The following is a 27,794-nucleotide window of genomic DNA, read 5'->3' on the forward strand; positions in this document are numbered from 1 at the left end:
GCAGCGTCCCCGGGCCAAAGATGACAGAGTGGCAGTTACTGAGGCACATGCGTCGCAGCTGCGGCCCCGTTCATATGTCATAGGTTGGATGTTCGTAACCTGGGGACTACCTATATATATATATATATATATATATATATATATATATATATATATATATAAAATCTATAATATGTATGTATGTAATCTATAATATGTACAGTGGTGTGAAAAACTATTTGCCCCCTTCCTGATTTCTTATTCTTTTGCATGTTTGTCACACAAAATGTTTCTGATCATCAAACACATTTAACCATTAGTCAAATATAACACAAGTAAACACAAAATGCAGTTTGTAAATGATGGTTTTTATTATTTAGGGAGAAAAAAAAATCCAAACCTACATGGCCCTGTGTGAAAAAGTAATTCCCCCCTGAACCTAATAACTGGTTGGGCCACCCTTAGCAGCAATAACTGCAATCAAGCGTTTGCGATAACTTGCAATGAGTCTTTTACAGCGCGCTGGAGGAATTTTGGCCCACTCATCTTTGCAAAATTGTTGTAATTCAGCTTTATTTGAGGGTTTTCTAGCACGAACCGCCTTTTTAAGGTCATGCCATAGCATCTCAATTGGATTCAGGTCAGGACTTTGACTAGGCCACTCCAAAGTCTTCATTTTGTTTTTCTTCAGCCATTCAGAGGTGGATTTGCTGGTGTGTTTTGGGTCATTGTCCTGTTGCAGCACCCAAGATCGCTTCAGCTTGAGTTGACGAACAGATGGCCGGACATTCTCCTTCAGGATTTTTTGGTAGACAGTAGAATTCATGGTTCCATCTATCACAGCAAGCCTTCCAGGTCCTGAAGCAGCAAAACAACCCCAGACCATCACACTACCACCACCATATTTTACTGTTGGTATGATGTTCTTTTTCTGAAATGCTGTGTTCCTTTTACGCCAGATGTAACGGGACATTTGCCTTCCAAAAAGTTCAACTTTTGACTCATCAGTCCACAAGGTATTTTCCCAAAAGTCTTGGCAATCATTGAGATGTTTCTTAGCAAAATTGAGACGAGCCCTAATGTTCTTTTTGCTTAACAGTGGTTTGCGTCTTGGAAATCTGCCATGCAGGCCGTTTTTGCCCAGTCTCTTTCTTATGGTGGAGTCGTGAACACTGACCTTAATTGAGGCAAGTGAGGCCTGCAGTTCTTTAGACGTTGTCCTGGGGTCTTTTGTGACCTCTCGGATGAGTCGTCTCTGCGCTCTTGGGGTAATTTTGGTCGGCCGGCCACTCCTGGGAAGGTTCACCACTGTTCCATGTTTTTGCCATTTGTGGATAATGGCTCTCACTGTGGTTCGCTGGAGTCCCAAAGCTTTAGAAATGGCTTTATAACCTTTACCAGACTGATAGATCTCAATTACTTCTGTTCTCAGTTGTTCCTGAATTTCTTTGGATCTTGGCATGATGTCTAGCTTTTGAGGTGCTTTTGGTCTACTTCTCTGTGTCAGGCAGCTCCTACTTAAGTGATTTCTTGATTGAAACAGGTGTGGCAGTAATCAGGCCTGGGGGTGGCTACGGAAATTGAACTCAGGTGTGATACACCACAGTTAGGTTATTTTTTAACAAGGGGGCAATTACTTTTTCACACAGGGCCATGTAGGTTTGGATTTTTTTTCTCCCTAAATAATAAACACCATCATTTAAAAACTGCATTTTGTGTTTACTTGTGTTATATTTGACTAATGGTTAAATGTGTTTGATGATCAGAAACATTTTGTGTGACAAACATGCGAAAGAATAAGAAATCAGGAAGGGGGCAAATAGTTTTTCACACCACTGTATGTATGTACAGTGGGGCAAAAAAGTATTTAGTCAGCCACCAATTGTGCAAGTTCTCCCACTTAAAAAGATGAGAGGCGCTTGTAATTTTCATCATAGGTATACCTCAACTATGAGAGACAAAATGAGAAAAAAAAAATCCAGAAAATCACATTGTCTGATTTTTGAAGAATTTATTTGCAAATTATGGTGGAAAAAAAGTATTTGGTCAATAACAAAAGTTCATCTCAATACTTTGTTATATACCCTTTGTTGGCAATGACAGAGGTCAAACGTTTTCTGTAAGTCTTCACAAGGTTTCCAAAAACTGTTGCTGGTATTTTGGCCCATTCCTCCATGCAGATCTCCTCTAGAGCAGTGATGTTTTGGGGCTGTCGCTGGGCAACACGGAATTTCAACTTCCTCCAAAGATTTTCTATGGGGTTGAGATCTGGAGACTCGCTAGGCCACTCCAGGACCTTGAAATGTTTCTTACGAAGCCATTCCTTCGTTACCCGGGCGGTGTGTTTGGGATCATGGTCATGCTGAAAGACCCAGCCACGTTTCATCTTCAATGCCCTTGCTGATGGAAGGAGGTTTTCACTCAAAATCTGACGATACATGGCCCCATTCATTCTTTCCTTTACACGGATCAGTCGTCCTGGTCCCTTTGCAGAAAAACAGCCCCAAAGCATGATGTTTCCACCCCCATGCTTTACAGTAGGTATGGTGTTCTTTGGATGCAACTCAGCATTCTTTCTCCTCCAAACACGACGAGTAGAGTTTTTACCAAAAAGTTCTATTTTGGTTTCATCTGACCATATGACATTCTCCCAATCCTCTTCTGGATCATCCAAATGCTCTCTAGCAAACTTCAGACGGGCCTGCACATGTACTGGCTTAAGCAGAGGGACACGTCTGGCACTGCAGGATTTGAGTCCCTGGCGGCGTAGTGTGTTACTGATGGTAGCCTTTGTTACTTTGGTCCCAGCTCTCTGCAGGTCATTCAGTAGGTCCCCCCGTGTGGTTCTGGGATTTTTGCTCACCGTTCTTGTGATCATTTTGACCCCACGGGTGAGATCTTGCGTGGAGCCCCAGATTGAGGGAGATTATGAGTGGTCTTGTATGTCTTCCATTTTCTAATAATTGCTCCCACAGTTGATTTCTTCACACCAAGCTGCTTACCTATTGCAGATTCAGTCTTCCCAGCCTGGTGCAGATCTACAATTTTGTTTCTGGTGTCCTTTGACAGCTCTTTGGTCTTGGCCATAGTGGAGTTTGGAGTGTGACTGTTTGAGGTTGTGGACAGGTGTCATTTATATTGATAACGAGTTCAAACAGGTGCCATTAATACAAGTAACGAGTGGAGGACAGCAGAGCCCCTTACAGAAGAAGTTACAGGTCTGTGAGAGCCAGAAATCTTGCTTGTTTGTAGGTGACCAAATACTTCTTTTCCACCATAATTTGCAAATAAATTTTTTAAAATCAGACAGTGTGATTTTCTGGATTTTTTTTTTCTCATTTTGTCTCTCATAGTTGAGGTATACCTATGATGAAAATTACAGGCCTCTCATCTTTTTAAGTGGGAGAACAATTTGCAAATAAATTCTTTAAAATCAGACAGTGTGATTTTCTGGATTTTTTTTTTCTCATTTTGTCTCTCATAGTTGAGGTATACCTATAATGAAAATTACAGGCCTCTCATCTTTTTAAGTGGGAGAACTTGCACAATTGGTGGCTGACTAAATACTTTTTTACCCCACTGTATATGTATGTATGTATATGTTATTTTCTTGTTAATAGTACTCATATAAAACTGTTTGTTTGAAACAAAAATTGAATTTGTAAATTGAATGATCCTGTTTGTTTTAAATTTTAAATGAGGCTTTTTAAAATGTACTCAACATTTCAGATTAAAAAAATTCATTATGTATGTATGTATGTGTGTATGTACTGAATCTCATAGTGCAGCTGTTGTTTTCTTTTGTTACCACTGTACAATATACTTTGTATCTGTGTAATTTTCTCAGGTAGTATGTGGACAATAAAATAATAATGAAAATATAAAATTTTACCCTACTTTTAACATGAAGGAAATTTTTTCTGCAAAATTCTAGTCATATGTTATAGATTGTGCTTTAAGGGTATACTGATTTTTATACCAAAATAACTGAACTAATAATTATAGCTTTCATAATAGTATTACTCAGATAATACAAAATTGTGTTTGGTACTAAATTAATAAAAAGGTGTAGTTAAATTCAAGCTGATAAAAGGTAAGCCAAAAAATATATAACACCACCTGTTAAGTTGTGTTTTTATCAATAAGAGTTATGCTTTCTTTATTTAAAAAAAAGAAATAGAACACAGAAATAGAAAGGGTAACAATGTTTGCAGTATGAATGCAGTACTCTATTGTCTTGCACCAGTGCAATCTTAACATAAATTAGACCTGACAGCAATCCTCTCCAAAGGCTTATATGTGAGTTTAAATGCAGTAATTGAAATTATTTTGGAACAAGTTCTCATATAGATTTGGAGTAAATGCTTTTGCTAGAAAAGATACAGCACATGTAAAAATAATCCTTTTGGACAGAACCTAATTTATTGCACACAAAATGAAAAGTGCTATTGACTAATAGATTGTGATTAAACTAGTCATGTAAGCACTACATGCTATTCCTTATAAAGCAGGTTTTGCTTTCTTTTGTAATCTTTTTTCCTGTTAACATTTCTGAGTTTCATTTTTGCCTAGTCACTGTGAGATAGCACAATGTATCCTTAGGTAATAAGATTGTCTCCTGTATCACACAGGAATCCATACTAAGTAAACTTACTTTTGTACATTTTCTTGGTATGGTTCGTGTGTCCTGTTATGATGCAATATTCTGTTTCATGGTTGATTCACGTTGTCATGGCCTTATTGATGCAGTTATATACTGTATTCTAGTTATCTGAAACTGTGCAATGGAAGATACTTGTTCTGGAAATAATGGATATTTAGTTCAGTTTTTTCTTGTTGGGTAAATTTCCACTTATGCACCAAGTGTTTCATACAATAGTTACAAATATAGAATGAGCAAAAGAAGTACAACATAAATTATTTAAACAACATGCAGTATATATAGTACATGTAGGATATTTGTGATTGTGTGTATGGACATTGATAGATACACCTGAATGATGCACTGGGTGTTTTAGTTCTTACGAGATCACACGCCCTTTCCAGATGACACAGACAGAAGTGTTAAGTCCTTGACTTGTGTCCCAGTAGCAGTGGCCCACGGATCACACCTCTTCATTAATCTCACTTGGTGAATCGAACTACATGTGTTTATTTCATTGAAAAGTGGGTGGTGGCGGGACAGTTGTGATCACACTACTAAGTAACTGAGTGTGAGGTACTTTAAAACTACCATTTGTTTCCAGTACAGTAAACCCTCGTTTATCACGGTTAATCCGTTCCAGACTCTACCGCGATAAATGAATTTCCGCGAAGTAGGATTCTTTATTTATAAATCGAATATTTTCGCAGATATAGCGAGGGATCACTGTACTATAATTAAAGATATGCTGGTACCATTTGATTTTAAACATTGAGTTTTTTCAGTATTGGTATACTGTACAACACTAGTACAAGTTCATATTATTAGTGTAGACTGAGGCTTCTGGATTAGTCATCTCTGTTTCCATATACTTGGTCACTTGTACATGTTCATAATAATGAATACAGTACTATGAAAAAGTATTTTTACCCTTCCTAATTTCCTGTTATTGCAAAATTTTGATACTGAATGTTTTAAGGTCTACAACCAAAATCTAATATTAGATAAAGGGCAGCTGAGTGAACACATAATTAATAATTTTAAGCTTTCAGTTTACTTCATTTATCTAATGAACTAAGTTATCCAGTACCAACTGGCTTTGTTTGAAAAAAAGAATTTGTCCCTTAGTTAATTTAACTCAATTGAAGGGATAATTAGAGTCTTCTGATTGAACATAGCTAGGGATGCAGCTTGATTGCAGCCCTGCTTAAACCTCACTTGTTTTGACCCTTATCATCAGAGTCCGCTTATCAGCACATAATGCTACAGTCAGTCATTGTCCATACAATTAATGAAAATTTCTGAAGAATAATCAGAATATCTATAATCTGGAAAAGGCTTCAAAGCCATTTTTAAGCGTATGGCACTCAACTGAACTAAAGCAAGAGCCAAAAATCTCCAATTGCAAAACGTTTATGTGGTTGATCTTCTTAGGAGTGACTGGGCTGTCAAAATTTCTCCAAGTGTGCAATATAATATCATCCAGGAAGCCAAAAATGATCTTTAAAAAAACATCCAAAGAACTACAGGCTATTGCCTTGGTAGAAGTAAGTTGTTAATTAGAGTTTGGAATAACATGGTACTAAGTATTGCGTTACTTTGATGTAATTACATTTTCCAGCATCAAAGTAGTGTAATGCTATAGCATTTTAAATTCTTTTAATCACATTACAGTTACTAACTTAGATTTCCATTACTTGATTTCCATGTTTATAAGCAGAATAATATGTCTCAGAAGACCGGCATTCCATCTCGCATCATGTTCGAAAAGGTTAAAGTAGCTACTGATCTGTCATCTGCACAATTTACACTGCACATGTGCACTATTTTCATGCCAAGTGTAGGGCACATTTAATTTTAAAACACTGTCAAATCTGTACTGGGAATGTGTGTGTTTTTTATGATATTACATGGCTGCTGCTGCCATTAGATCCTTCCAGAAGCATTGGCACCAGCAGAAACTTCAAGTCATCACCATGGTCAGTTGTACCTTACCTATGTTTTACCAGTACTGCTGTGTAGCTTGTAATCCTGGACCATGTTTTCCCATGATGTACAAAGACTACAGTATTTTCACATGCAGTGCTAGCGTCAAATTCTCCATATCCACTGGTTTGACCCTTAATGAAGAATTCAGAGACTTTCCCTATGGGGTTAAGGCCATTTTTGTCATTTTTACCAACTTCCAACATGAACCTTTTGCTCATGTTGGCTGCCTGAACAGTTCCACCCTGAGCCATGGATAATAACAAGTGCTTTTTCACAATAATACTTGTGGTGTTTGTTCACTCAGGTCGTCTTTATCTATTTTGATTGAAGACTAGAAAACATTCAGTATGAAATTTTAGAAGAAATGAGAAAGGGGCAGGTACTTTTTCATATCACTGTTTTTTCAAGTTTTAGCTGAGTTACAGTTCTTAAGTTAATGAGTAGGTTTGCAAGGCAGAATTAATTAACATTTAATTATAGGCCACTGTTTTATTGTTGCAGATTCAGATGTGGTTCTTGAAAATGGAACAAGCTAGAACGTGGTTGTATAAAATATATACTACTTTTGTTTATACAGTAATTGGTGCCTGCATGCAACCCAGTATCGGATTAAACAGGGTTGGTAAATAAATGAATGATATAGTAGTTTTTATTGGTGTACTTGAATGACTATGTAATGAATGCTAAAAAATAGCAGGTTAAGTAAAAAGCATATAATTTGAAAAGTGTGAAAATATTCCTTATGTTATTGCCTGCATTAAAGAATTTCTAAAATTGTATAATTTAATATATATAACATTTTAAGATACTTATTTCGATGCATTGGTGTATGTTTTTGAATTATAATGCGTTTAATCTTCTATTAAGCTTCAAGTAATAAGACTGAAAGATAAAATGAAATGTTGTTTTAGGCTGAAAAAATAAAGAAGAAGAGGAACACACTGTTTGGCACATTCCATGTAGCACACAGCAGTTCTCTGGATGATGTTGATCATAAAATTCTGTCAGCAAAGTGAGTAATTTAGTTTAAAAAAACTATCAAAATCTTTGCAATAGTAGCATGATGTTAGCCAACAGTGCTTTTATTTTTCTTTTAATCTATCATTCACTTCATTTTATTGATTCTCAGATATCTAACAATAAAACAAGAACATTAAAAAGTAGATGTGTACAGGTGCTGGTCATAAAATTAGAATATCATGGCAAAGTTGATTTATTTCAGTAATTCCATTCAAAAAGTGAAACTTGTATATTAGATTCATTCATTACACACAGACTGATGTATTTCAAATGTGTTTTTCTTTTAATGTTGATGATTATAACTGACAACTAATGAAAGTCCCAAATTCAGTATCTAGGAAAATTAGAATATTGTGAAAAGGTTCAGTATTGAAGACACCTGGTGCCACACTCTAATCAGCTAATTAACTCAAAACACCTGCAAAAGCCTTTAAATGGTCTCTCAGTCGAGTTCTGTAGGCTACACAATCATGGGGAAGACTGCTGACTTGACAGTTGTCCAAAAGACAACCATTGACACCTTGCACAAGGAGGGCAAGACACAAAAGGTCATTGCTAAAGAGGCTAGCTGTTCACAGAGCTCTGTGTCCAAGCACATTAATAGAGAGGCGAAGGGAAGGACAAGATGTGGTAGAAAAAAGTGTACAAGCAATAGGGATAACCGCACCCTGGAGAGGATTGTGAAACAAAACCCATTCAAAAATGTGGGGGAGATTCACAAAGAGTGGACTGCAGCTGGAGTCAGTGCTTCAAGAACCACCACGCACAGATGTATGCAAGACATGGGTTTCAACTGTCGCATTCCTTGTGTCAAGCCACTCTTGAACAAGAGACAGCGTCAGAAGCGTCTCGCCTGGGCTAAAGACAAAAAGGACTGGACTGCTGCTTTCTGATGAAAGTAAATTTTGCATTTCCTTTGGAAATCAAGGTCCCAGAGTCTGGAGGAAGAGAGGAGAGGCACAGAATCCACGTTGCGTGAGGTCCAGTGTAAAGTTTCCACAGTCAGTGATGGTTTGGGGTGCCATGTCATCTGCTGGTGTTGGTTCATTGTGTTTTCTGAGGTCCAAGGTCAACGTAGCCGTCTACCAGGAAGTTTTAGAGCACTTCATGCTTCCAGCTGCTGACAAACTTTATGGAGATGCAGATTTCATTTTCCAACAGGACATGGCACCTGCACACAGTGCCAAAGCTACCAGTACCTGGTTTAAGGACCATGGTATCCCTGTTCTTGATTGGCCAGCAAACTCTCCTGACCTTAACCCCATAGAAAATCTATGGGGTATTGTGAAGAGGAAGATGCAATACACCAGACCCAACAATTCAGAAGAGCTGAAGGCCACTATCAGAGCAACATGGGCTCTCATAACACCTGAGCAGTGTCACAGACTGATCGACTCCATGCCACGCCACATTGCTGCAGTAATCCAGGCCAAAGGAGCCCCAACTAAATATTGACTGCTGTACATGCTCATACTTTTCATGTTCATACCTTTCAGTTGGACAATATTTCTAAAAATCCTTTTTTTGCATTGGTCTTAATTGATATTCTAATTTTCCGAGATACTGAATTTGGGATTTTCATTAGTTGTCAGTTATAATCATCAACATTAAAAGAAATAAACATTTGAAATACATCAGTCTGTGTGTAATGAATGAATCTAATATACAAGTTTCACTTTTTGAATGGAATTACTGAAATAAATCAACTTTGTCATGATATTCTAATTTTATGACTAGCACCTGTATGTATAGTACATATTTTCACATACTGTATATGTTCAGTGTGTGTGTGTGTGTGTGTGTGTTTATGTATGTATATAAAATATATGAATGAATGAATGAATGAGAGAGTGTATGTGTGATTTGCCAAATGCAAGTGGAACTTGCATTCATTTAGGAGCCCTTCCTCTTTTTCTGTAGTTTATTTTTATCTGAAAACAAGTTTTATACAATACAGTAATCCCTCGCTACTTCGCGGTTCACTTTTCGCGGATTCACGACTTTGCGGGTTTTTAAATACAAGTGATTGCCCGCCTATCGCGGAAGTTATGTTCCAGATCCATCAGCAACAGGAGAAAATCTGCGATATAGAAAGACCATATAAATAAACATTTTTATAGTTTAAGCCTTAAAATACCCATCCCACGTGCTTTAAACACATGTAAACTTATAAAACGCACTTTGTTAACACATATGATATGTGGATGTCGGGCTAAGGATATGAGTAACATCTCACTATTATAAAACATTTTAACTTCATGCAAGACAAGACAGTGAGACAGGAAAATAGGTGATGTACAGGCTTTTAAATTATTGACACGCAGAGCGACAAGCAGCACAAAGCCAGCACAAAGTCCACTTCTCCTTAGCGTTCATTCAGCTCCCCACCCCCTTGACAATGCAAAGTGGCAGGAGCGTACTGCGCCTCCGGGGAGGGGTGTTTGAGCGAATGTGCGTTCAGCCCTCACACACCCCCACTCCTTCTCCTCCTTCCGAACGCGCAGAGCGACAAGCAGGCATTTTGGCAGAAGCAGCACAAAGTCCATTTCTGCTCTGCTCAGAGTTCATCTGCCCCCCTTGACAAAGCGAGTGCAGACACATCGACGTCTAATCGCTGCGTGCAGTGTGCAGTGTTGGTCTGCGGTGTTTAAGAATGCAGAAAGTGTTTAAGAGCATAGGAAATGTTTATAAGAGCGTGGGAAAGGTTAACAAGAGAGTGAGAAAGGTTTATAAGAGTGTGGGAAGGGTTTATAAAGCCTTAAAATATGTATAAATAATAAAATAAATATAGGTCGCTACTTCGCGGATTTTCACCTATCGTGGGGGGGCTCTGGAACGTAACCCCCGCGATAGGTGAGGGATTACTGTATAGTGAAAACAGTAATCTAACCATTTTTCATCGATTTATTAAACTTAATGTTGCATCTTACGATATTATTCCACATGCAAACTTTACTGTAGGTAGTATATTTTTAATATGTCTGCTTTATCCTAGGCAAGCATTAAGTGAAGTGACTGCAGCTCTCAGAGAGCGATTACACAGATGGCAACAGATAGAATTCTTGACTGGTTTTACAATTGTTAGCAACCCTGGCCTTCCTTTGCTTGCTTCGGCTCTGAACCTGGATCCAAGTTTCATGGGTGGCAGACCTCCACCCCAGCACTTCATTATGACCGATGATGTAGATGATATGGATGAGGAAATGATGTCTCCAGGAACTCTTCAATGTAAGTGAAAATAAGAAAAAAAATCTGTTGGACGTTTACTTAGTGATCCTAAGAAATCTGCCGTTTTGAATGTTTTATTAACTATCACAAAAGGTTGTCCTTTTGCGAAAAAGTATGTAATAATGTGTCAAGATTCTAGCTCAAGAAAATGCATTGAAATTATTTAAAATAAGCTAATTTTCATAGCAGCTATTTCAGGTAGAATTTTGTGACATAGTACAGTTACTCATATATGAACCTAGTCCACAGAAGCCAAAGTGTAAAATGTTGCATTTCTGAGGACATGTGTTTGAAATACTTAAGTCTTTTGTTTTTCAGAAAAGATTTATATTTCTTAGGTTGGGTTTACCAGTTTCTTAAAATATGAGCAGAGTTTACAAAACAGCCTTTTTGTTTATTCGTTAATAGACAAGTTCTTAATAAGAAACTATGTGAATCATAATATATCTCCTTATTTTGTGAGACATAATCAAACAAATTATATACTATTATTATATTATAAATATACATTCATATAATACCCCTATTACTTTATAGCATTTGTCATATTAAGTTTAAAAATTATAAATTGCTTTATGGCATGTTGCTCCTGTCTTCAAAATATTATTTTTGTTTCTTTAGAAAAACATAATTTCTGCCTTTGTCATCTATTCTAAATAATTAAGTTTTTCCAGAATAATAATGAAATGTTGTATCTATTTTTGACTACTTGCTGTGTGATACAAATCTGTAACATTTAAATGTGTTTAAAAATTACCTGTTTCTTTCAAATAGAATCTTTTGATTTTTTTTTTTTTATAGGAATGGCATGGTTACACAGTAGTAGTACTGCTACCTTGCAACAAAGAAAATAGGGTTCAAGTCCCAAGTGCTTCCTCTATAGTGCTTACATGTTCTCTCCATGTTCACATGGCTTTCCTCCATGCTCCAGTTTCCTTCTGCAGGCCAATGACATGCAGGATGGAGAGAGAGAGCACACTTTTTTTTGTTCCTGGGGGAAATTTGGCTTTATACAGAGGCTTCTTAATTAAATAAATACATAAATAGGTAGATGGATAAATAAATAAAATATACACAAGCAGTAGAAGATCAACGCAAGAAAATTAAAAAGACAGAAAACTTCTGACTTGGCTGTCACAGTGAGGCATTATGCAGGTGTATTGCTGTTGGTATAAAGGAGACCCAGTAACATTTTTTGCCATACTTCTGCTGAATGATTCATTGGCTGAAACTTCTCAGTGTTAGTGTGTCAGAGAGCAGATGTGCAACATTGTTCATAATGGAACTCAGTTTTGTTTTACTTCTGTACTTTGCTACTAACTCCAGTGAGTCCACAGTGCATCGTATAACTCAGCTTGCCCTTTTAATTACAGTGGACCCTTTACTTACGAACTCAATTCGTTCGCGAGGGCTGGTTGTAACTCAAGTTGGTTGTAAGTCAAGACTATTTTTCCCATAAGAAATAATGGAAATGCCCTTAATGTGTTCCGAACCTCCCACAGCAACACTTGCTTAACTTTTTTTTAACAAAAAAGGGTTGTATAATGTGCATAATTTACCAAAAACACCAGTAATTTTTCTAAGGTACTAACCAAAAAGTTATAAAAAGTGCCTAGCCTACCAGAAACAACAATTTCATACTGTACTCACCATTTAAGTTGACATCTTTGGCTTGCAGGAGGGAAGGAAGGAGGAGGAGAATGAAATGGAAGGTGGTTATTGTTTGGAAGGAGCTTCCTTGTACAAATCTTTTCTTTGTAAAATTGTCGAGATGGTGGATTTCGACATGCTGTACGTATTAGCGAGATCGGTCACACAAACGCCACTCTCATATTTCCACACAATTTCCTTCTTCGTTTCGATTGTGATCGCTTTCGTTACCGTCTCTTCCTTCCTTAGCAATTATCGAAATAAATGATATAAATCACTGCACTGACTGAAATTACGTCCACAAACACATGTATCTGGGCTCCGACTGACGCTTACATACGCTCTCGGCTGTTTGTTTACAATCGCACAAGTGGATACACGTGACCGTATTCGGGTCATAACGCAAGAACGGTCGTAATTCAAAACAAAAATTTTGGTCGTAAACCAAGTTGTTCGCATGTCAGGCCAGTCGTATATCAAGGGTCGACTGTAGCTTGTTGATTTGCTGTGCTTCTCTTGAACTGATGTTGCCAGCTCAGCACACCACAGCACAGAAAATTGCACTGACCATCATGGAGTTATAGACTATATAAAGGAAGTCACTTCCCACATTAAAGAAATGCAGTTAATAAGGAAAAAGAGCCTGCTCTGCCCTTACTTATATAGCTCCTCTGTGTTCTGAGACAAGTCCAACCTGTCAATTAATGTGGACTACCTCTACATCCAGCAGGCAGGGTTTGAAAATGGAGGGATGGGTAGATGGTTCTGTAGAGCTTTAAATGTGCCACAGTTTGGCAGACATCTTTAAAGCTAACTAAAGAACAGTTTTACTAATACTAATGGTATATGTGTATTGATTATCATAACCTAAAGCTCCATTACTGATTCACTTAATTTTCCCCATTCTTTGTGATTTTTTTGCACTAAAACATAGAGAGCACTCTAACATTGTTTATTCTTTTCTCATGAAAATCAGTAGCACCAGTATAAAACAGAACAGTATGCCATCTGAAAACAGAAAGTGTGCCTTTGACTTAAGATAATTTTCTTCATCTTTACCGTTTGACATCTTTCAAAAGTAGTGATACAACCCTGCAAAACTTTTTTTTATCCGTACAGTTATTTATAGTGATCATTTTCCTTTTCTTACAAGAAAAATGTAGAAGTTAATTACTTTTCAGAACCTCAAACCTCCAACTGTGTTCCCAGTTGTGCTATTACAGTGCAACTACCACAATAATTTTTTTTTTTTTTTTAACTCTCAGGAGAAAATATGTACACTTTAAACTAAGAAAACAGAAAGTCTGAAGTGTTTGAAATTGTTGTTTAGCAACCTATTCTTTTAATTAAAGGGGCAGTTTTCCTGAATTTCAAAATTATGGATATTTTTATGGGAAATGGTAATGGGTAAAAAGAAGCCATAGCATCGGAGATTGTTTAGATTGATTTTCAATTTCAGAGTCAGCTTAACAATGACAGATGATGGTTAAACATTAACACAATAAGTGAAATGGCAGTGTTTCTGCACAGTACTTCAGACACACAAACCCATTAAAACATTTGGAAGTTAGAGAAGTAAGTAATGTAAACCAACCAAAAAAATTAAAGGAACACTTTGAAAATGCATCAGATCTCAATGGGGAAAAACATGCTAAATATCTATTCTGATATGGACTGGGTAATGTGTTGGGAACAAAAGGATGCCACATCGTTTGATGGGGAATGAAAATTAGCAACCTACAGAGGGCTGAATTCAAAGACACCCCGAAAATCACAGTGAAAAAAATGATGCGGCAGGCTAGTCCATTTTGCTGAAATTTCATTGCAGCATATCAGAATCATACTCAGTAGTTTGTATGGCCCCATCGTGCTCGTATGCATGCCTAACAACGTCTGGGCATGCTCCTAATGAGATGACGGATGGTGTCCTGGGGGATCTCCTCCCAGGTCTGGACCAGGGCATCACCGAGCTCCTGGACAGTCTGAAGTGCAACCTGGCGGCGTTGTACAGACCGAAACATAATGTCCCAGAGGTGTTCTATTGGATTTGGGTCAGGCGAACATGGGGGCCAGTCAATGGTATCAATTCCTTCATCCTCCAGGAACTGCCTACATACTCTCGCCACATGAGGCCAGGCATTGTCTTGTACCAGGAGGAACCCAGGACCCACTGCACCAGCATAGGGTCTGACAATGGGTCCAAGGATTTCATCCCGATACCTAATGGCAGTCAAGGTTCCGTTGTTTAGCCTGCAGAGGTATGTGCGTCCCTCCATGGATATGCCTCCCCAGGCCATCACTGACCCACCACCAAACCGGTCGTGCTGAACGATGTTACAGGTAGCATAACGTTCTCCACAGCTTCTCCAGACCCTTTCATGTCTATCACATGTTCTCAGGGTGAACCTGCTCTCATCTGTGAAAAGCACAGGGCGCCATTGTTGGACCTGCCAATTCTGGTATTCTATGGCAAATGCAAGTTGAGCTCCACGGTGCCGGGCAGTAAGAACAGGGCCCACTAGAGGACATCTGGCCCTCAAGCCATCTTCGTGAAGTCTGTTACTGATTGTTAGGTCAGAGACATTCACACCAGTGGCCTGCTGGAGGTCATTTTATAGGGCTCTGGTAGTGCTCATCCTGTTCCTCCATGTCCAAAGGAGTAGATACCATTTCTGTTGATGGGTTAAGGACCTTATACGGCCCTGTCCAGCACTCTTAGAGTAACTGCCTATCTCCTGGAATCTCCTCCATGCCCTTGAGACTGTGCTGGGAGACACAGCAAACTTTCTGGTAATGGCACGTATTGATGTGCCATCCTGGAGAAGTTGGACTACCTGTGCAACCTCTGTAGGGTCCAAGTATGTCCTCATGCTACCAGTAGTGACACTGACTGTAGCTAAATGCAAAACTAGTGAAAAAACAGTCAGAAAAGATGAGGAGGGAAAAATGTCAGTGGCCTCCACCTTTTAAACCATTGCTGTTTTGGGGGTTGTCTCATTGTTGCCCTTCTAGTGCACCTGTTGTTAATTTCATTAACACCAAAGCAGCTGAAACTGATTAACAACCCCCTCTGCTACTTAACTGACCAGATCAATATTCCAGAAGTTTCATTGACTTTATACTATACTCTGATTAAAAGTGTTCCTTTAATTTTTTGATCAGTATATTTTGATAGATTCAATGTAAAAGTGTTTTTTCACTAGCCGTCAAACATCTTACATATGGAACTTTCATATGTTGATTAGTATGAACATTTCTACTTGTAGTAATATGCACATGATCATGCAGATCCTATGATATGCAGATCCTAGTATACAGATCCTATGTTAGAAAATATCTGCCTTATCTGTTTCCTATTACTGTGCCCTGAAATAATATAATACAGGCAGTCCCCGGGTTATGTACAAGATAGGGACTGTAGGTTTGTACTTAAGTTGAATTTGTATGTAAGTCGGAACAGGTACATTATTTTAATAAATGCTATTGTTGACCGACTGTAACCAAGTGCTCTGCCAATGAATGATGGAGTTTCACCTCTCTCTGACGTTTTTATTATTTCTACTTTATTTTCAATGGTGATGGTTTTTCTCTTCTTTACTGTATCACCAGCACTTGCATCAGATTTGTGTTTCAGAGACATTCTTGAAGGGTGAAGACAAAAGGTTAAGATGAGCTCTTCTGCACAGCACTGTACAGCTATCACAGCAGGCAGGCATCCCTTGTCAGCATGTCTGGTGTACTGACAAGAGACAACTTCCTGCTATGTACGTAAAAGTACAGGCAGGCTTGCTATTGAGAATGAATGGGAGTAGCGAGGGGCGGTTCACCACCCACCCACCACACAGTCACCTCCACTACAGTATGCAGCCTGCAGTGTGCATCCGCCCATGGAGAACGAACACGGTGTGGCCAAAGGCGTGTAGTGAATCGCCCACCACCACCACTACAATGCAACCCCCCCGCCACCCCGTTCACCCTCAATGGCCTCCGTTCAGCCACAACCGGGTCACCGCTTGCAGCATTACCAGCCGCCCACTGAAAACGATTTGGGGGGAGCCGTGTGTCGTGGGCGGGCAGTGAAACGCCCTACATCGCTCCATCCAGCCTGCATCCAGTCAGGAGCAGTAGCTGCGGTGGTGCAGTGGGCTCCCCATTAAGCCTCCGTCCTGCACACGAGCAATAGCTGTTGCCCCAGTGACTATGGACCACGGTTCACCGCTCGTTTGCCGCCGGAAGCCACCCGAGGGACACAGGGACACTACACAGCACAAGCAGCGAAATCGCACCCCTCCAGCCACTACTTGCAGCGTCCTCCGGCCAAAGATGACGGAGCGGCAGTTAATGAGGCGCATGCGTCACAGCTGTGGCGTCGTTCGTAGGTCAGATGTCCGTAACCTGGGGACTACCTGTACTTTAGTTCAGAGGACTTACTGCAACTTTGGAAATTCGTGAAATTAACAGTAAATGACCCAAAACATCTTCCCATGTTCAGTTTTGTTTAATAAATCCGGCTGCTTTGCAGATGTCAAAGAGAAAGCAGTGGTTACCAAAAATAGTGTAGTAAGTAGTAAGTGAATATATTACAAATGGAATACACCATTTTGATAAAAACCATACTAAATAAGGAGATTATCAAAATGTTTGAGCTTCACATGTTAAGAGAAGAGCAAGTAAAACCAAAGTTTTTTTTTTTCCCCAGCATAATCTAATGTACATTGATATATTTGTTATAATGTTCACAAAGCTTTTAAGTGTCAAACAAATTTTAGGGAGAGGACAGGGAGATGAAGACAGTCTAACAGTGTGAAATATCATACTCTCCCTGCTGCAGTGAAAGTTAGCCTCGAGTTAGTAGGAGAGTTTCCCTCTAGCTTAACAAGATGAGCTGCCACTCTTGACTTGAATGCCATGTATTTATGGCATTCCTCTCCATTTTATCTTGCTAATGTAGCTACACCTTGATATAGCTGACTTGTTATCTTTATCTTCTAGTGGAAGTAGCTCTTCAACTTAGTTGACCAGTGGTAGTCACATGGAGTCAGGTCTGGAGGGTAGGGTAAGTGTTGCATTGCATCTCTTCAAGTCCACAGGTTTGCAGAGCAGCTTTTGCAGTCCATGCAGTTTGAGTCTGTGTATTGTTATGAAGCAGAAAGGCAATGTCTTACAGGATTCCTCATTGCTTTACATGGTGGACTGCCACAAATGTCAAATAAAATTCAGCATGAGTTTTTTGAAGTATGGAATTAATGTTAACTTTATCGTTGACTTCATAAAAAACTGTGCACATGATCTTATCAGCATTTGCTTGGACCTTAAATGTCTTTGGTGTTAAAGCATCACTATGCTTCCATTGTTTCAGTTGCAATTTGGACTCTGAGTCATAGTGGAGTAGGCAAGTTTCATTCCCAGTTTTGAAACAAATGTTAAGCATCTTCCATTAGGTATTCTTTAGTTCAAGATTCTTCTTAGAGCCCTGGACAAGGTCATTGTTGAATTCAGGATTTTTTTTGCAATCCTTGTTCATGTTTTCATAGTGTCTTGTGTTCTCATGCACCTTCATTCATCAGTTATCTTTACAATTGTCTCTGACTCCAACATGGAAAGAATACATATGATAGATTTATAGGGTCATTATTATAGTATCAGGCTATGTGATTGTATATCATAAATCGTAACTACTCGAAATTTGTTGTTCACCCATTTTAGTACACAGGAGCTAATATTTGAACATTTCCAAATTCTGCACCATAGATTATAGTTTTTAGGTTTGTATTTAAACATTGTGGTCGCCAAACTTCCAGCACAAAAGGCTTGGCCACAAGTTCAGCAAACACAGCAAGTGTTTCTCACCCCACAATAAACATTCCACTTCCAAAAGCACAATCACAGAGTCTTCTCTCTCTCTCTCCCAGCCTCCACCACTCCTCCAGGAGCTTCAACCACCTCCTCCCGACTCTGGTTCTATAAATGAAGCTGTGGCTCTGAAGCAATTCCAAATGACGCTGAAGCCCCACTAAGTAGAGATTCCCAGTCCCTGCAGCTCCTCCTGTTGAACCCCATGGAACCCAACAGAGCTGTCTTCTGAGACTACAATACTCAGTATACCCTGTGGGTATCCATGCAAGTATCCCAGCCTCGGTTGGCTGCCATCCAGTGTTTTGGGGAAGAAACCAATATGAATAAGCTGACTTCCCTTGTCTTTTCATTAGAATAACCTCCCAGCTGGATATGGATTCTTGATCACTCCTGGCTGAGGTTCCTGTCCTTACGAACTGTCAACCATAACATATTAGTTTTTAAGGTTTAGAATTTAACTGCGGAGACATATGCTGTTATTCTGTTAAAATTTTAAATCTACACTTTAGTCCTATTCAAAGTCTGAAAAGATTCTCTGATGACTTTACAAGCTCATCAGCTCCCAAATACATAATGCCAGTGAAAAGTATTTCCAGTGCTGGTGTTTTAGTGTTTGTTTTTTTCCCTCCATTAAAATGTAGTTGCTTCCGTTGAAAACATTTGTTCAGTACTTGCAGAAATGCTCCCATTTTAAACAATTTTGTACTGTAAAACACAAGGGCAGAGCATATAATGTTCCCAAAGCTATTTGCAATATTAGTAAAATATATATTATATGTCTGTCATTATCACACTAAAACTCGGTCCACGTATTTTTTTCCCCCCCATTCTTCTTCCTGTCCAGCTTTTGCATGCTCACTAAATAAATACTCTTCTTTGTAAAACTGACTCCATTGTTGTGCAACTGGCTACTGCAAACCCTGATGCAAATCCACCACCCATTGAAAAATGGAAGTTAAATTGGCTTGAAATTAAATGCATGCTGGTAAAATAAATTGAACACTCAATTGAATTGAGTGTATTGTAAGGTTTGCCATTCAGCTTTACCATACTTCCTTTTGCAAACTTTTTCCTCTGCATTGCCTATAGTATACGCAAAATGCAAGGTATATCATACACCAGCAATTTTTAGCTTAGTGTTGTTCCTTCCTCCTTCACTAATGTTAAATTGTGATTGACAGTCGCTTTCTCTCGCTTCACACTTCTTCAAACACAAACCTTGTCTAGTCCAATCCTTTAATTTCACATGGCCAGTATCGTGTGCTACTACTACTGACTGCTGTACACTTTTTCACTGCCAAGTAGTTATTATAGACCAGTTGGTGAAATCTTGGTCTGTAAAATGCAAATCCAATAACATTTGATAATCTTTTGTGTTTTTCACATAAATAGCTTTAATAACATGAGGTAATTATAACACATAATTATGCAAACAAATGATTTTTGACCTTAAGTGGTCCACTGTATCTTTAAATTTAGCATATTGGTCAGTCTGATACATGTCTAAGAATATAGAACAATTTTCTCCTGGTTATAATTTGAGTTTTTTAAGTAGTAAAGAATGGATTTTGAATGTATACACTGCTTCATTTGAAATTTTGTGGCTTATGTTTTGACAATTTCTATTAAAAAGAAATTAAATGAAATCTACTCACACTACTTAATTTGTATTTTTTGTTGCTATTGATGAGATCAAATTAGTCCGTTTCACTATTGAAACTAAAAATTTTTATTTTTTTTTTTATGCCACTAAATTTCAGTCAATGGGCAAAAATTACCCCTTAAAATATTTCGTAACTTGTACTGACACAGTTTGGATTTTCAAATTCTTTCAGGGCTAAAGTCTGAAAAAAAACTTTAGTTGTCATTATTTTTCTTCAACAATATGGTGAATATTTCTGGTTTGAATATATAATTTTTTAAGCAGGCAGTGTATACTTTGCATAATGAGACAAAAAGTAGTAGCTGTGCTATATGCAACTGTATATTGGCAATCACCAAAGAAAAACACGTTTATTTTTCAGTGTGATAAAATAAACAAATTTTTTTTGTTTGGCTTAATATTACTCAGCTTGATCCACACTATTTTTGTTGGCCAGTCTACTGCTACATATCAAACCTTTGGTGTAACGTTGATTATAAATTTGCATGGGTCACAATGGCTATGTTTCACTGGATTAAGCACACATTTGGGCAAAAGAGTGGGTAGAATTATACTTCATTTCTTTGATTGACAAGTGCACGGTGCTGCTGCTTTAAAATCACATTAATTTAAAGTTTGCTTGTCCTCTTTCTTTAAACGTATAAGATTAGTCCTCAGTATCTACTATGAATCTATTGTGTGTGGGCTAGGAGCAATTCACACAGTAATCTGAGTGCATCAGTCACCATATGCATATATAATTGTGCACAGAAATTTCAAGCATGGCTAACTTTACAGTAGCCTCATACACAGGTAAACATGATTCCCGTCCATTACATTACTGATTTTCATTAATCAGTCATTTCCCCCTCTCTGTTTTTGTCATGGCTCCATGCCTCTGTGGTGGAGTCCTATTGTCTTCAGATTTATTTGATTTATTTTTTGAATTTTTGAGTTGCAAACTTATCACTCACCATTGCAACCTATTCGACACTATTTCTCTTACATATTTGAAACTGTAGTCTTTCAACCACACAGCTAAATCAAATTTCATAATGAGTTGAAATCACTGATCATAGTTAGTATAAACACAATTTACTTTACACTTTAAATTTACAGCCAAGTTTTAGATAACACTTGGGCAGAATTGGGAAACAGAACTATATCAACATTCAAAGGTGACTTGTTGTCATGTTGTACTAAATGTATCGTATTTGTATATTAATACGTTTATTCTGGCATCACTCAAAAACAGCTTTACATATTTACTGAAGAACACCTCAGGCATATATAGTTTAGGTTAGAATATTCTTTAGGTTAGAATAAAGATTATATGGCATCTCCATGCAGTGGGAGGGAGGCTTCAATGAATCTGACATTGTCTGGTTTAAATTATAAAGCATTACATTGCTCCTTTACAATGTCAGTGACTATCTTTAAAGCTGAAGATTAGTGACAGTCTGATTGGTGAGGCTCAGGGCTAGAACAAGTTGCCACAATCCTAACGGGATATTATAAAGAGAAACCATATTAGTACTGCAGATTTTTCTCATCCCATCAAGTTACCTGTTATATTTAAAATGGCTACAGTTTCCTGTGAATATGTTTTGCGGGCAACTATATATCGCTTCCTCAAATAAGTTTAAAATAAAATTTACGGCCTTTGTTTTGAAATAAAACCTGGTAATGCTGGGACACACAGATTTTGGAATTTTATTACATACATTTTGAGCCATGCCTGATAAAGATTGGTTTAATTTTAAATGTATCCTCCTTTAATGAATTTTGTGTTCAGTCTGCTTGTCCTGATATGTATAGTCAAAACAGATACTAATGCAGATCATTAGCCACAGAGCCACCCACCACTCTGCGCACAGACACAGCTTTTGGCTCTTGTTACAGCCTCCCCACATCGATTACTTCAATGGCAGTAATGTGAGAATTAGTCAAGACAGACAAAAAAAAAATCAAAGGAGCCTAATAGTTGTCATTTCTTTTGGGAAAACTTAGCTCCACTTTGGGGAAAGAAAAAAAACCTTAAGAATGGTAAGGATTCACAATCCTATGGGTTAATGACAAACACACAACTAAAATGAAATGAAATGGCTTCAGATCTATCCATTGCTTTTAAATGGCCTAATGTAAGCCCTGTCTTAATTCCTATTTGATGCCTTCATTGATTCCCATTGCTGCATAACAGAGCTTGTTTGAATTTGTAAGAATGACTAAAAATTCCCAAATCCTGATATGCAAAACCTGTATAGATACTGTATACTCAAGAGGTCTCTGTGATGAAATTTCTTGCACAGTTACTTCTGCAAAGTATTAATTCAGCAGGATATTTCACTTTTTTTTTTTTTAATGGACATAAAGTAAAAGAATTTTAAATTTAAATGTTAAAAATGCATTTATTACAGTTTGGTAAATTTATTTTACCTACCTGTAGGGCATTATTTGTTGCAAATTATAGTGCTTCATTTGGTTGAAAATGTATTCTAAAATAATGTTAACTAAAATTAAACTAAATAAAAGCAAGATTGCTTTACTTGTACTATCTGAAGCATAGTCCTTGGTCCAAGCACACAAGTTTAAAAATAAGCAATTGTGGCTTCTTTTTAGTTCTTGTCCAATTTCTACGACATGCTTAAAAAGTGATTGAATTCTAAATCAGAACAAATTCTATCACTCCAGTAAACACAGTCTAATATAGCAGATAGTGTTAAAAAAAAAAAAAAAAAACCCTAACCAAAATCCAATGTGTCATTTAAAACTATTTTGATTTTGTATCAGAGAGACCATTAAGAGAAAAATGATTCACATTAACTAATAAACATCTTGTACTTTGTTACATGTTAATATAAAATAGTATTTACAGCATGAAAGGAAATGTTTAAATAATAAAATATACAGAAGAAAACTTTAAATCTTCAGCTGAAAATTTAATCTCTATAGGTTTAGGGATGACAGACGAATAAAGCAACATGCTGAGCTGCTTGGGTTTTAGTTTTCTGACATCTGTAATTTTAACTCTTTTGGTAATTTTATTTTGTGTGAAATATGTTCTATGACTAAAATCATTCTCTCCTTCCCCCCTTTCACAATGTGTGATTATCTGACACCAGATGCAGCCTGGCTGATGGACCGCAGAGTCAGCGATCACTGGTCTATTAGCTTGGAGAATCAATCGCTTTGGAAATATCAGGGTTGGATTATAATTAATTTGTTTATTTTTCTGTCTGTCTCTTACCTTTATGCATTTTTATTATTATAATTCAGAACTTCCATATGTTTTTTTATTTTGTTAACTTCACTTTTTTCCCTGTTTGGCACAAATAGGAACTAACTGAATTGAATTCTGAAAAACTTCATTGGCACATGCAACAACTGTTTGTAACATTGTGGACTGGATGTAGCATACCTTTTTATCCTGACTAACACTTGTATCACTTTTCTCTGCTACTGTTACACACAATAAAATCTTTCCTTATCTATAACTTTGTGGCACTTTAATAGGTAATTGGATACATTCTGTTAAAGCCTTGCTTTATTTTGCTATAATGATTCTATGCAAAAAGTATACTTTAATAATTACAGACTTATATGTTTTTGTTTTTTTTTTAAATATCAAATATGTTCAAATCATTGAATGGGAAAATGCCGGACATGCATTTTCTTTGCCAAGGATGTGCCCTTAAATCAGTAAATACATAAATATGAAAAGAATGAATTATGAAACAAGAATGGATTAGCAGCCACCATGTAATGTATATATATTCAGTATTACTGAAAAGGCTTATGGTGCACTAAAGTACTGTGTACAAAGTTAAAAAAAAAAATAAAAAAAATCATTCTGAATTTACAGGATATCAGTAATCAATTGTATCTTCCCCCAACCAATAAGGTAAGACAGAAGGTTTCTATAGCACAGTTACTTTTTGGTAAGAGTATTAACACCAGTAAATGCCTAAAGTGACACTGAAGAGAAAGAAAGTCTTAGATAGCCTGGCCCTTTCACTCTCATTGTTGTATAACTGCCCAGTAACATCAGAGATCAGTAATGTTTCTTCTGTTTTGCTCATTACATATTAGGTTATAGTTAGGAAAGGCTTCTTTTACACACCTCTAATTACATCTATTAGTTTTTAATGTTGTTGTGATGGTGTTAACCATTTTTCTTGCTAAATTACCTTTTCTGAATTCTATTAAAAAGCACAGATAGCTAGAACTGTATGTGAATATGGAATGAAATTATATATAACAGCTATGCAGAAAAAAAAAAAAAACACAAAAGATGTCACTGAATTGCATTTGTGAAAATAGTCATGAGGAGGCTCAAATAGGAAATCTGCACATTGTGCAAATATTCCTGTCAGGCCAAAACTCCATATGATCAGCAAGGCCAGTTTTGTCCATTGTTCACTTGTCTTTGTGCATTTGACTCAGTGTTTTAAGGAGAAAATAGTTATGTCTTCTCCGAACTCTGCCATCTCCTGTTTAATACTTTGTAGGCATGCCTTTATGGTACGTATGATAAGATATTCTTCTCATACAGCTCACTGACTGTCAGAATGTTTTGGTGCACCAGATCTTCCCTGTCAGATGGATGTTGTGTATTCCAGGTCTTACACCTAATCAGCACAAAATACTATCATGTTGAAACAAAATAACCATGATCTGTCATTCTAAAAGTATGAAAATTATAAACAAACTATGATTTATTATGCTTTCTAGGCCTCCACATATAGAATATTGGCTGATGTCACATCACATGTGAACAGACCAATTGTGTCACAAAGCTACATCATTACTCCACCCTTTCTTGTGCCGCTTCTGCTGAATACCCCACCCTGTAGTGCCACGAATACTCCCATTCTCCCTTAACAACAAGCCATCACAGCTATCTTAGATCCCAAAAAAGTAATATTAGCAGACAAGAACATTATAAAATCAAACTAGGGTTACAAAACTTAAACAACAAGCTTTTTTCAAGATGGTGAGCTTCAAGTACCATTAAGTTTAATCCTATGCTGGGTAAGCCATCAGCAACTAAAAGACATTCTGAAAAAGCTAGCATCTCACAAGTAGTCACTAGCATATGTGGAAACTCTCAGACTAACGCAAGTTATGTAATGGGTGGGTAAAATAGTTCACAAACTGAATATTGTTCTGAAGCACACAGTTCATTCAAAATAGACTCATTTAGTATAATGAACACACTGGATACATTCAATTAACCTCACCAACAGCCAACAATATAAAACAGCTTTAACAACAACAATAATATGTGTAACACAACAGATGTGTAAAACTAACATGTAACATAGGATAAATGTCACGGCCTTTAGTGTTTTACTGTTGATTTTCATTTTTTTGCTTTCATAGTGTTATCTAACAATCGCTTGTTCATTAGTCCATTGCCTTGTAATAACTGATTTATCTAAATAAAGGGGTATACAGTCTTTTTTATTTACTGTATTTGTTTGTTTATTTTTTGAGAATAGCTGATTTGGTGTCACAAACTGAAGGTTATTTCAGGTCGACTAATAACAAAAAACAATTTTCAGTGTGACAAACAAATCTCCAAATGTAAAAAGAGGAAATCAATGCTTTATGAGCATTGTGTGAATGGAAGATATTAATGTGAGTTGATGTCAACATTATAAGCATTACATAGAAGACAATTAAAAAATATATACAGTATCTCATCCCAAATTGGTTCACAAACAGTCTGCTCATTTTAACTATTTACACTGATAAAACAATATTTGAATTGCAATTCCAAAGTCATGTGCCAATTGCTAGTTGCAGCATTCTTCAGCAGTTTCTCCTTAGTAGTGCTGTGTTCCTTTGTAAGGAACAACGTGACAGTCCGTAGCACTCCTGTTGCTTTATAACCCTAATTGTCCCAAGTCAGCTCCCAGTATTCCGATTGGTTTTCACAGAATCACTTTAAAGGATTCTTTTACACCCCTTGTGATGCAGCAGGGATATTTACAAAAACTGCATTTTAGCCCAAAATACTCACTGCTAGCACCTCAGCTAGGGCTAATTCCTGCTTTACACCCAGTGCTGCAGACTTGCATCCCAAAACTGGGTTATACAGGTTCACTTATGGATGGGTAGATTTACTTGATGTTACTTACGTGCTGATCTGTAGCAGCATTCACAAGTACACACATTTATTTCTGCAACTATGTGTCAACTAGATTTGCTTCAATTCCTGTGAATATTTATGTCATGAAGTGCTTTGACAGTTCAAATGCGACTTGCCCTTTTGCCATGTACCCCTACCTCTACAGTGATATATACTGTTTAAACATCAGCTAATGTTGTGGCTTTATACTCATAGTATAAAAACAAGTAGAGGTACAAATTATGATCAACTGTCTTAATATATTGTCAACCCACTTTGATCTAGTAATAATCAGTAGTCATTACATACAGTGCTTAATAAGTTTATTATAATTGAAAAGCTTTATTTATGCATGTAAGAGTTAATTTTAATTCAGGGTAAAAATACGTCAAAACTTTCTCTATACATTAATTAAAACTCCATATATCCCCCCCAAACAAACCCCCCCACCCCCCCACCCCCCCCCCCCCCCGAAGATCGCACACATTCCCATAGTCAAGGTGGGACCAATTCAGATTCTCCAGAATAATTATTCATGAAAATCTGCTGCATTTATTGTCATTTGAAATGCATTGTGTTTGCACTTGCAAGGAAGTTAGTGGTTTTTTTGATGTATGCTGGTTTATTCTTGCAGCCCACCACACCCCTTTTCTCTGTCTTGTTGGAGCTTTTGGCCAGCCTGCTGATTCATCTGATGAAATTTTTTCTGCATATTATGTTTCTGCTCACTGCCAGAAAAGTTAATATGTTTTGAAAGGTACTAGCTATGTACATGTTGGCTATAACACCATAAACTGTATATTAAGAAATGACATTCATTTTATTGATTTATTATGTTTGTACCATATTACTGAATTCATTCCTAAAAATTAGTGGTAAAAGTAAACATTTCATTCAACTAATTCACATGAAATTTCTAAAATATTTTCCATTTGTATTTTCATCTGAATTAGAGAAAAGCCAAGCAAAATGACACCTTTTATTGGCTAACTAAAAAGATTACAATATGCAAGCTTTCGAGGCAACTCAGGCCCCTTCTTCAGGCAAGAGATGTAGACCCTAGTACTACATCTGAATTAGTAAACTGTTAATAAAGTTGTTCAAAATACAGAGACCACATTTGAGTCCTGGTAACTGCTTCAAGTCTATGAGGCATTATAAATGCATGCTTGGTTGGAAGTAGTATTGAAAATTTATGTCTTATACCATGTTTATCTAAAATGCATATATTCAGATAAATCCGTATTGTAACAGGTAATATATGATCTTGCTATAAAAAGTGCCGAGTTGCCATTACTTAGGTAATGTAAACTTTGGATTCGAGCAGGTGTGGATTCTAGACAGTGAGGGTATGACCTGTTCAGTGTTAGGTGTATACAGTGATCCCTCCTCCATCGCGGGGGTTGCGTTCCAGAACCTACCGCGAAAGGTGAAAATCTGCGAAGTAAAAACCATATGTTTATATGGTTATTTTTATATTGTTACACTTGGGTCACAGATTTGCACAGAAACACAGGAGGTTGTAGAGAGACAGGACCTTTATTCAAACACTGCCAACAAACATTTGACTCTTTTTCAAAAGTTTAAATGTGCTCCATGACAAGACAGAGATGACAGTTCCGTCTCACAATTAAAAGAATGCAAACATATCTTCC

The 27,794-nt window shown here is 37.3% G+C and overlaps 2 protein-coding genes across 4 annotated transcripts in view; one reads left to right on the forward strand and one right to left on the reverse strand.

Moving 5' to 3' along the window:
* Window positions 1-27,794, reverse strand: part of slc6a7 (solute carrier family 6 member 7) — a 666,512-nt gene that overhangs the window by 555,730 nt on the left and 82,988 nt on the right. The window lies entirely within an intron of this gene.
* Window positions 1-27,794, forward strand: part of LOC114649956 (stromal interaction molecule 1-like) — a 218,201-nt gene that overhangs the window by 172,369 nt on the left and 18,038 nt on the right. For 2 of the 3 annotated variants that reach the window (XM_051926479.1, XM_028799351.2), the window contains exons 9-10: window positions 7,522-7,622; window positions 10,626-10,858. In XM_051926479.1, the coding sequence (XP_051782439.1) occupies window positions 7,522-7,622; window positions 10,626-10,858 (334 nt within the window). Of the gene's footprint in view, window positions 1-7,521; window positions 7,623-10,625; window positions 10,859-23,128; window positions 23,210-27,794 lie in introns of all 3 variants that reach the window. The other variant, XM_051926480.1, reaches the window with a different exon arrangement.

The sequence above is a fragment of the Erpetoichthys calabaricus genome, chromosome 4, assembly GCF_900747795.2.
Source record: "Erpetoichthys calabaricus chromosome 4, fErpCal1.3, whole genome shotgun sequence".
Taxonomy (NCBI): domain Eukaryota; kingdom Metazoa; phylum Chordata; class Cladistia; order Polypteriformes; family Polypteridae; genus Erpetoichthys; species Erpetoichthys calabaricus.